General features: G+C 41.5%; 1 protein-coding gene across 3 annotated transcripts in view; it reads right to left on the bottom strand.

The window, feature by feature from the left end:
• Positions 1–10,824, bottom strand: part of CHEK2 (checkpoint kinase 2) — a 48,567-nt gene extending 37,743 nt beyond the window's left edge. The window contains exons 1-3 of one of the 3 annotated variants that reach the window (XM_007103018.4): positions 10,743–10,824; positions 9,722–9,906; positions 8,433–8,760 (exon numbers count right to left, since the gene is read on the bottom strand). In XM_007103018.4, the coding sequence (XP_007103080.1) occupies positions 8,433–8,754 (322 nt within the window). In that variant the 5' untranslated portion in view covers positions 8,755–8,760; positions 9,722–9,906; positions 10,743–10,824. The remainder of the gene's footprint in view (positions 1–8,432; positions 8,761–9,721; positions 9,907–10,742) is intronic. The other 2 variants (XM_007103019.4, XM_055080626.1) reach the window with 2 other exon arrangements.
• Positions 10,825–10,951: the final 127 nt, after the last annotated feature.

Here is a 10,951-nt window from a genome sequence, read left to right as displayed (position 1 = left end):
GCCTGCACATCCGGAGCCTGTGCTCCACAACGCGAGAGGCCACAACAGTGAGAGGCCCCCATACCTCAAAAAAAAAAAAAAAAAGATTCCATGTTTCAACTTTCAGATTGACAAAAATCAAAAAGTTTCATATTATACTGTGTTGACAAGAGGCACGAAGAAGCAGGTATTTCCCATAGTTTCCAGTAAGAACGTAATTTATACACCGTCTAGGGAGGAAAATTTGGCAAGACCAAAATTACATAGGTAGAGGCTTCCCTGGTGGCGCAGTGGTTAAGAATCCGCCTGCCAATGCAGGGGACACAGGTTCGAGCCCTGCTCCAGGAAGATCCCACGTGCCGCAGAGCAACTAAACCCGTACACCATAACTACTGAGCCTGTGCTCTAGAGCCTGCCAGCCACAACTACGGAGCCCATGCACCACAACTACTGAAGCCTGCGTGCCTAGAGCCCGTGCTCCACAACAAGAGAAGCCACCGGAATGAGAAGCCTGGGCACCACAACAAAGAGTAGCTCCCACTCGCCGCAACTAGAGAAAGCCCGCGCACAACAACAAAGACCCAACACAGCCTAAATAAATAAATAAATAAACAAATAAATAACTTTAAAAAAAACTACACATGCAACCACTTCACACCCATGAAGACGGCTTTAATTTTTTAAAAAAGGAAAATAATAAGTGTTGGCAAGGATGCAAAGAAATAGGAACCCTCATACATTGCTAGTGGGAATGTAAAATGGTACACCTCTGTGGAAAATTTTGTGGTTCCTCAAAAAGTTAAACACAGGATTGCCTTATGACTCAGCAATTCCACTCCTAAGTAAATACCCCAAAGAACTGAAAACATGTACCCAAACAAATCCTTGTACACAAGTGTTCAAACCAGCACTAGTCACAACAGGCAAATGATGGAAACAAACCATATGTCTTACAATGGATGAATGGATAAACAAATTGTGATATTTACATACAATGAACTATTTTTCACCCATAAAAAGGAATAAATGCTAAAACTCATACATCTACAACATGGATGAACCTTGAAAACATTATTCTAAGTGAAAGAAGCCAGACACAAAATGCCACAGACTGTATGACTGCATTTATATGAAATATCCAGAATAGTTAAATCCATAGATATGAAATGCAGATTGGTAGTTGCCAGGGGCAGAGGAGGAAGGGACAGGGAGTAACTACTTAATGGATATAGGGTTTCATTTTGGAGTAAAGGAAATATTTCAGACTGGACAGAAGTGGTGGTTGCACAATGTTGTGAATGTACTAAAGGTCATTGAACTGTTCACATTAAAATCGTTAATTTTAGGGACTTCCCTGGTGGCGCAATGGTTAGGAATCTGCCTGCCAATGCAGGGGACATGGGTTCGATCCCTGGCCTGGGAAGATCCCACATGCCACGGAGCAACCAAGCCCATGCACCATAACTACTGAGCCTGTGCTCTAGAGCCTACAAGCCACAACTACTGAGCCCACGTGCCACAACTACTGAAGCCTACACGCCTAGAGCCTGTGCTCTGCAACGAGATGCCACTGCAAAGAGAAGCCCGCGCACCACAGCAAAAAGTAGCCCCCACTCGTCACAACTAGAGAAAGCCCGCATGCAGCAACAAAGACCCAACGCAGCCATAAATAAATAAATAAATAAATAAATAATCTTTTAAAATGGTTAATTTTATGTAATGTGAATTTCACCTCAATTCCTTAGTTATACCTGCACACACCCATTGGTCCAGAAATCCCACTTCTAGGAATTTATCCTACAGATAGAATCATATGTATTACGAAAGGACATAAAGACATATGTACAAGGTTATTCACTATAGCATTATTCCTTTTTTTTTTAATAAATTTATTTATTTATTTATTTTTGGCTGCACTGGGTCTTCATTGCTGCGCACGGGCTTTCTCTAGTTGCGGCGAGCGGGGGCTACTCTTCATTGCAGTGCACGGGCTTCCCATTGTGGTGGCTTCTCTTGTTGAGGAGCATGGGCTCTAGGCGTGTGGGTTTCAGTAGTTGTCGCTCCTGGGCTCTACAGCGCAGGCTTAGTTGCTCCGCGGCATGTGGAATCTTCCCAAACCAGGGCTTGAACCCATGTCCCCTGCATTGGCAGGCAGATTCTTAACCACTGTGCCACCAGGGAAGACTTATAGCATTATTCTTATAGCAACAACTTTAATGTCCATTAGTAACGGGCTAGTTCAATAAATTTATACATCTACAAAAGAAATAGGGATATTTACATTCTGATAGAAGAATGTCTAAGATACACTGTTAAATATAAACAACAGGTTACAACCAGTGTGTTGTAAATTACAGTTGGTATAAATAATAAAGGGGGAGGGCTTCCCTGGTGGCGCAGTGGTTGAGAGTCCGCCTGCCGATGCAGGGGACACAGGTTCGTGCCCCGGTCCAGGAAGATCCCACATGCCGCAGAGCGGCTGGGCCTGTGAGCGATAGCCGCTGAGCCTGCGCGTCCGGAGCCTGTGCTCCGCAACGGGAGAGGCCATAACAGTGAGAGGCCCGCGTACCGCAAAAAAATAATAATAAATAAAATAAAATAATAATAATAATAATAAAAAAGGGGGAAAAAAGAACACATAGATACTTAGTTGCTTATATGTACACCAAATATTTCTGGAAGGCTACATAAGAAATCAGCAATCCTGGGAAGTAGTTGGGGGAAAGACAGAAATTGGATGGAAGGCCTTGCACCTGTTTTGAATTTTGCACCTAATGCAAATATAACCTTTTCAAAAAGTTAAATTAATCGCTTAAAGAGTTTGCAGTCTGGTGGGGAGACAAACAGGGAAGCAACAACACAGCAGGTAGACTCTCCAGGGAAAGCACAGATGCAAGGCTCTGGCAACTCTGCCTGGGACTATCAAAAAGGCTTCATGAGGCGAGACAGGAAGGACAGATTGAACAGCCCTTTTGGAAGGCAACATGGCAGTACCCATTACAAGGTAAAGCCATGCCTATTCTATGATCCAGCAACTCAACACAGGCTCTACCCTAGAGAGACATTTGTCCAAAAGGCCAAGGAGACAAGGACATTCATTGCAGTCTTGCTTGCAGGAATAAAAACTGGCAACAACCTAAGCATCTATTAACAGGGAAAGGTATAAATGAACCGCGGTATTTCTACTAGAAACCAGGAGCTTCTGGACAGTTGAGAAGGAAAGGCATGGAGATTTCATCAGGACACCAACAGTCCAGGGATGATGGACAGAGAGTGGAAGGGGAGGCTGCCCATGGAAGAGCCTGCTCTGACCTTGGCTCATCAGAGCAGCCCTCAGGCAGATGTGTGGAGGAGGGCAGGGACAGCAAGGCAGGAGGCAAAGGGACCAAAACTCTCAGTGAGGCAATTAGGAGTAAGAACCCCAGGAAGGATGGGCCCCTTCCCCTAGTAGTGAAGAATGGGGCACAGGTGAGATGGTGACAGGGGAGAGGAACATCACAAACAAGACAAGGATGTCTGCTCTTAAAACTTCTATTCCGTGTAAGAGGTTCAAGTCAGGACAATTAATGGAGGGAGGGAGAGGGAGATGAAAAGCCAAGGCATCCATATTGGAAAGGAGGAAGCAGATCTATCTAATCCTATTCACAAATGACATAATCTTATATGTAGAAAATCCTAAGGAACCCACTAAAAAAGATTAGCCCAAATAAACAAGTTCAGCAAAATTACAGGATACAAGATCAATATTCAAAAACCACTTGTATTTCTACACACTAGCAATGGACAACCTAAAATGAAATTAAGAAAATAATTCCATTTACAATAGCATAAAAAGAATAAAATACTAGGGAATAAATTTAACAAACGAAGTGCAAATCTTATACTCTAAAAGCTAAAAAACATTGTTGGAAAAAATTTGAAAGACCTATGTAAATGTGCATGGATTGGAAGACTTAATGTTGTTAAGATGGCAAAACTCCCAAACTATACACAATTCCTATCAAAATCCCAGCTGCCTTCTTTGCAGAAATTAACAAGCTCAAACTAAAATTCCTATAAAAAAGCAAGGACCCGGAATAGCAAAACAATCTTGAAAATGAAGTACAAAGGGCTTACTTACATTTTGCAGTTTCAAAACTTACTACAGGACTTCCCTCATGGCACAGTGGTTAAGAATCCACCTGCCAATGCAGGGGACACAGGTTCAAGCCCTGATCTGGGAAGATCCCACATGCCGTGAAGCACTAAGCCCATGCGCCACAACTACTGAGCCTGCGAGCCACAACTACTGAGCCCGTGTGCCACAGTTACTGAAGCCCAAGTACCCAGAGCCTGTGCTCTGCAACAAGAGAAGCTACCACAGTGAGAAGCGCGCGATGAAGAGTAGCAATGCAGAGTAGCCCCCGCTCACTGCAACTAGAGAAAGCCCATGCGCGGCAACAAAGACCCAATGCAGCCAAAAATAAATAAATAAATAAAAATTTAAAAACTTACTACAAAGCTATCATAATCAAGACAGTGTGGTACTAGTGAAAGGTTAGAAATACAGATCAATGGAAAAAAATTAAGAGACGGAAAATAAATCACATTTACAGTCAACTGATTTTCAACAAATTGCCAACACAATTCATTGGGGAAAAAATAGTTTTTTCAAATGGTGCTAGGACAAATGATATCTACATGTAAAATAATCTAGTTGGAACTTACCTCACACCATATGCAAAAAGCAACTAAAAGAGAATCAAAGATTAATTGCAGGAACTAAAACTATAAGACTCTAAAAAGAAAAAATAGTGATAAGGCTTTGTAACCTTGGGTTAAGCAATTCTGTCTAGATATGACCCCAAAGCAAAAGAAACAAAAGAAAAAATATAAAAATTGGACATAATTAAAATTTAAAATGTGTGTGAATCAAAGAACATCATCAAGAAAGTGAAAAGAAGTGAATGGGAGAAAATATTTGCAAAACACATATCTAGTAAGGGATTTCTATCTACCATATAAAAAAGGACACTTACAACTCAATAATAAGACAAACAATCCAATTTTAAAATGAGCAAAGATGGGGATATATGTATATGTATAGCTGATTCACTTTATTATAAAGCAGAAACTAACACACCACTGTAAAGCAATTATACGCCAATAAAGATGTTAAAAAAATAAAATAAAAATGAGCAAAGGATCTGAATAGACATTTCTCCAAATACATAAAAATGACCAGTAAGCACATGAAAAGATGTTTAACATCATTAGAGCCATCAGGGAAATGTAAAACAAAATCACAATGAGATACCACTTCACACCTACTATGATGATGAAAATCAAAAGACAGATATTAAGCGGTGGCAAAATGTGGAGAAATTAGTACCCTCATACATTAGTAGTGGGAACATGGAATAGTGCAACTGCTGTGGAAAACAGTTTGGTGGTTTCTTAAAAACTTAAACATGTTATCCAGCAATTCCACTCCTAGGCACTAAATACCCCCCAAAAAATTGAAAACAGAGACTCAAACAGATACTTGTCACAAATATTCATAGCAGCATTTTTCAAAATGGCCAAAAGGTCCAAATGTCCATCAACAGAAGAAGGGATAAAGAAAATGTGATATATTTATACAATATTATTATTCAGATATATTATTCAGACATAAAAATAAACAAAGTTCTGATACATGACACAACATGAATGAACTTTGAAAATATTATGCTACATGAAAGAAGCCAGACACAAAAGGACAAATATTATGATTTCACTTAAACAAAATATCTAGAATAGGTAAATTCAAAGACAGAGAAAATAGGTTAGAAATTACCAAAAGAACTCAATGGGGAAAGGATAATCTCTTCAATAAATGGTGCTGGGAAAACTGAATAACCACATGCAGAAGAATGAAATTGGACCCCTACCTTACACCACTCACAAAAATTAATTTGAAATCGATTAAGGACTTAAACAGAATAAGTGAAACCGTAAAACTAGAAGAAAACAAATGGTAATTATGTGATGTGAAGGAGGTATTAGCTAAGGCTATGGTGGAGATCATTTTGCAATATATAAGTGTATCAAACTGTACACCTTAAACTTACACAATGTTATATATGTCACTGATATATGTCTCAATAAAGCTAGGGGGGAAAAGAAATTACCAGAGGAAAAAATTTTGGAAATAGACAATGGTGATGGTTGCACAACATTGTAAAAGTACTAATGCCAATGGACTGCATACTTAATGGTTAAAATGGCAAAATTTTATGTTATATATATTTTATCACAATGAAAAGAAGTAAACCTTAAAAAATACTAAGAAATAAAGTTTTTAAAGTGCAAGACTTGTACCCTAAAAACTACAAAACACTGTTGAAAGAAATTAAAGAAGACCTAAATAAATGAAAGCTACCCCATGTTCACAGATTGGAAGACTTAATACAGTTAAGATGGGAATATTATCCATATTGATCTATAGATTTAATCCCAGCTGCCTTCTTTGCAGGAAGTGACAAGCTTATCCTAAAATTCCTATGGAAAAGTAAAGAACCATAGTAGTCAAAATAATCTTGGAAAAGAACAAATCAGGACTCACTCTGGATTTCAAAATTTACTACAAAGCTACAGTAATCAAGATTTTGTGGTACTGGCATAAGGACAGACACATAGATCCATGGAACAGAACAGAAAGTCTGGAATTAAACCCCCACATTTATGGTCAAATGATCTTTAATGAGGGTATCAAGACCATTCAAGGGGGAAAGAATAGTCTCTTCAAAAAATAGTGCTCGGGGGGTTTCCCTGGTGGCGCAATGGCTAAGAATCCGCCTGCCAATGCAGGGGACACGGGTTCGAACCCTAGCCCAGGAAGATCCCACATGCTGCAGAGCAGCTAAGACCGTGCGCCACAACTACTGAGCCTGCGCTCTAGAGCCCGCGAGCCACAACTACTGAGCCCATGTGCTACAACTACTGAAGCCCTCATGCCTAGAGCCTGTGCTCCACAACAAGAGAAGCCACGGTGATGAGAAGCCCATGCACCGCAACAAAGAGCAGCCACCACTAGCCACAACTAGAGAAAGCCCACGTGCAGCAACGAAGACCCAATGCAGCCAAAAATAAATAAATTTATTTTAAAAAAAAAAAGAAAGAAAGAAATAGTGCTCAGACAACTGTACATTCCCATGCCAAAGGATGAATTTGGACAATACCTCATACCGTGTACAAAAATCGACTCAAGGGATAAGAGGGCTTCCCTGGTGGTGCAGTGGTTGAGAGTCCACCTGCTGATGCAGGGGACACAGGTTCGTGCCCCAGTCCAGGAGGATCCCATATGCCGCGGAGCGGCTGGGCCCGTGAGCCATGGCCGCTGAGCCTGCGCGTCTGGAGCCTGTGCTCCGCAACGTGAGAGGCCACAACAGTGAGAGGCCCGCGTACCGCAAAAAAAAAAAAAAAAAGGATAAGAGCTAAAACTGGAAATTATTTAGAAGAAAAGATAGGTGTGAATCAATAACAAATAATAACAATAAAATATTATAGCTTCTCTTTATTGAGCAATTACTTTATGCTGGTCTCCCTAACAAGCTCTTTGTGTATGTAATCTTAAGTTTAAAGGAGATACACCCAACTTCACCCTAACTCACCATTTCTGTGTCCCACTCACCATACATCAGCCCTAAGCCTAGCTTAAATATATAGTTTAAATGAGTAAAAATTACCTTCAAATGCTTCCTTCTAAATTTAAAGTTGTACGTATGAATATTGCTATATTATTTCTCCATTTTTTACTGTTTTTTTCAAGTCATCAAAGTTGCACATGACATAAAAGGGAAGGGTGAGTGACAAGGTACAAAATGGTACATTAGCCATTCATTTCTTTACATTATTATTTTCTATTCCATTAATGTCAAGTTCTTTTTTTTTTTAATGAAGAGGTCATTTTAATTCGAGACAGAGGAAAAATGCTACTTCAAACATACCGAGAGCAAAGCCTTACTGTTGGAACCAGGTGTCAGAGAGGATGAGTATATTTAAACAGCAAGGTTGGCTATTTTGAGATAAAAATAAGCAACAGGGAGTCAACAAATAACCTTCCCCATTCTGAAACTGTGAAACTGATGCTCTGAAACTGCTGCACCACCAGCAGGAGTTAAGTGGTGAAGTTTCTGTGATTAGATGACAAATGTTTACAAGCTTGCATGAATCAGCATTTTTCCAGGGAACAGATCTACAACCCTCTTCAGATGGACAACACATGGCAGACGCCCAATTAATGTTTGTTAAAAGTGTAAATGAAGGGGCTCTACAGCAAGTAAGAGCCAGTGCACAACCCAAAACTGCTTCCTTGGTTCCATCTTTCATCACCTTCAAACTCCAGAATCATTCCAGGAGTATCTTGAGCTGTCTGTTGCAACAACTTTCTAAAACTGTTTTTCTGAACAAAATATTACAAAGGATCTTACCAAGATTAGAGAATCCATCCTGAAGGGCCCATAATCGAGCCCAAGGGGCAGGGACAGGCTCCTCGGGTTCTTGGTCCTCGGGAATAGAGTAGAGTTCCTGCGTGGACACTGTGTCTAAGGAGCTCAGCGTACCCGAGCTGGAGTGAGAGGACTGGCTGGACGTGGGCACCGTGCTGGTGGAGGAGCTGGACGTGCCCTGGGACTGTGAAGAGGAGCCGTGTGGCTGTGAGGAGGGACCCTGGGGCTGCGAGAAGCCACCTTGGGACTGCGGGGAGGCACTGCCATGGGGCTGATGACACTCCACATCCGTCTCCCGAGACATCACCACCTCAAAAATAAGTGTCCAACAGTAAGGTGAATTTCAAGGAACAAGACACCGTAAAGGTCAAGAGTGAAGGATGGGTATATTACAACAGCCAAAAAAAAAAAAAGATCCAGGATACGCATGCTCTGCAAAAATTAAAATTCTAACAGTTTAGACCTATCATTCTTCTGGGCTGAGCTTTTCATCACATCATTTCCACCTGATAAGTTTTTGTGTGACAGCCACAACCACAGAGGACAGAAACAAAGAAATTATTTGAAGGCTGTAAATAAGTAAAAAGCAATGAAACTGATTTGGGGAGGGGGAGAGACTCATAACAGCTTAAACTCATCAAATTTTTTAAAATTAAAAATGGAACCTAAAATGTATTCGTTACTACAATCAACAGTACACTTAAACTTCATATGTATTTTTGGAAAAGAAAGAAAGGAAAGAGTCAGGTGGCTTGGCATAGACTAAGAGAAACTCTACAGAAATTCGCTGCATCACCCCAGCGGTGGCTATTTTATACATAAAATGTCACTGATGGCCCCTCTCCCCCAAACCCGCTCCTGGAGGGTAGGACCCAAGTTCATTCTAGATTCCTTGACTCCACACTAAGAGCTGGGCCACTTAATGAAGTGAAACACAAAAACTGCTCTAAACAACTCCACCTAGCCCTTTGTGATGCTAATTAACTATGGGGCTCATCTTTTCAGCATCCTAAATGGCCTCCCAGCCCAACAGAAGCCTGAAGAAAACCATGATAAGACACAGAAGACCATAACAGAGGTTCCCACCCCAGCTTTAGAATTAATTTGATGGACAGTTAAACTCCAATAACAGAACCTACAGTAAAGTCAAAGTAACTTTCAATCCCTAACTTTAAATCCCTAATCTGATTTAAAAAAAAAAAAAGTGCTTTCTCTCCCGAATCCCACACTCAGGCTACCCCCTCAAGGAGAATATAGTAAACATGACTCACACTGATTATTGCATTTACACAGCTTTCCAGATGCAAAGGTCCTGATGAGTTTTCCTAAAAGCACACCAGGGAGGTAGGTGCTGCCAGAGGTGGGTACGCCACTTCAGGACCTGCTGCTCTAATACCACCTCAGCCGAGCTGTGTCCTCCTGCAGCTTCTTGAGCAAGACTTCTCTGCCCTGAAAACTGGCAAAAGACAGTGTGTCAAAAGGTAGCTGCTATCATCGTTCATGATAAGAAGGGTCCACCAGACCAGGACTACATTGGCCTCTGCTATGAGGAAAAAGTATAGTTGGAGAGGTTATAAGCAAACAGATCTGGAGTCGAGTCAGATTTCTAAGTCAACTCTTTGCACGACCTTTACGTAGATCGCAACCTCTCTGAACCCAGAAAAGTAGATAGAGCTTGCGAATCAAATGAGATGATGCATTAACGTTCCTCCCCCCACCCCTCGGTAATGCTTGATAATTGGGAATTCCGGGCGCAAAGAATCTGAAAGCAGGAAAAGGCCTTACAAGTGCAACACAATTTTTTCCAATAGAGAAACTGAGTCCCAAGAAAGACTGGTGCCCTCCTACCCTCCCCTCGCCACCCCATCCCCCACACTTCCTTAGGGACACTCGCAGAGCATCTTCCTACACAAGTCGGTGTTTCCAGTTCCTGCAGCGCCTTGCAGCTAAGAATGGGTTCTCAGTAAGCATTTTCCAGATTGAACCTAAATATGGAAATAATTACTAACACCTATAAAACTCTCTACAGAGCAACTTCGCTCTCATTTTGAAGGGGGCAACTTTGTTCTTTCTTATCCTTTACGTCTGGGCCAGTTTCAGCTTGAAAATTACACGGGAAGCGACCTTCACCTCGAAATTTATCTACAAAGAAGGAAGAGAGTCGCCCACGCATTCCTCTCCCCCTTCCCAAGCTCAAACACAGTACAAAACGGAAGCTCGGGAAATTCAGCTCGCAAAAAGACCCTGAGGACAGGATTCGAATACCCAAGAGAAGTTCCCACTATGACTCACCGCGAGCCCACCTAGAACCGCACACAGAGCAGCCGTAGCCAGCGGAGTGGCGCTAAACCCGCTGATACAAACTCCACCCTCAGCCAATCAAAACAACGCTTCGCCCCCGCCGGACCAATGACAAACAGCGGATGTGGCGGCCCACATAGCCTCAATGCTTTCTGGGAGTTGTAGTTTAAAACATAGAGCGGGACTCAGAATCTTTCCGG

This window comes from Physeter macrocephalus, chromosome 19 (assembly GCF_002837175.3).
Source record: "Physeter macrocephalus isolate SW-GA chromosome 19, ASM283717v5, whole genome shotgun sequence".
Taxonomy (NCBI): Eukaryota; Metazoa; Chordata; class Mammalia; order Artiodactyla; family Physeteridae; genus Physeter; species Physeter macrocephalus.
The sequence above is the reverse complement of the archived record's forward strand: the minus strand, read 5'-3'. Positions and strand labels throughout refer to the sequence as shown.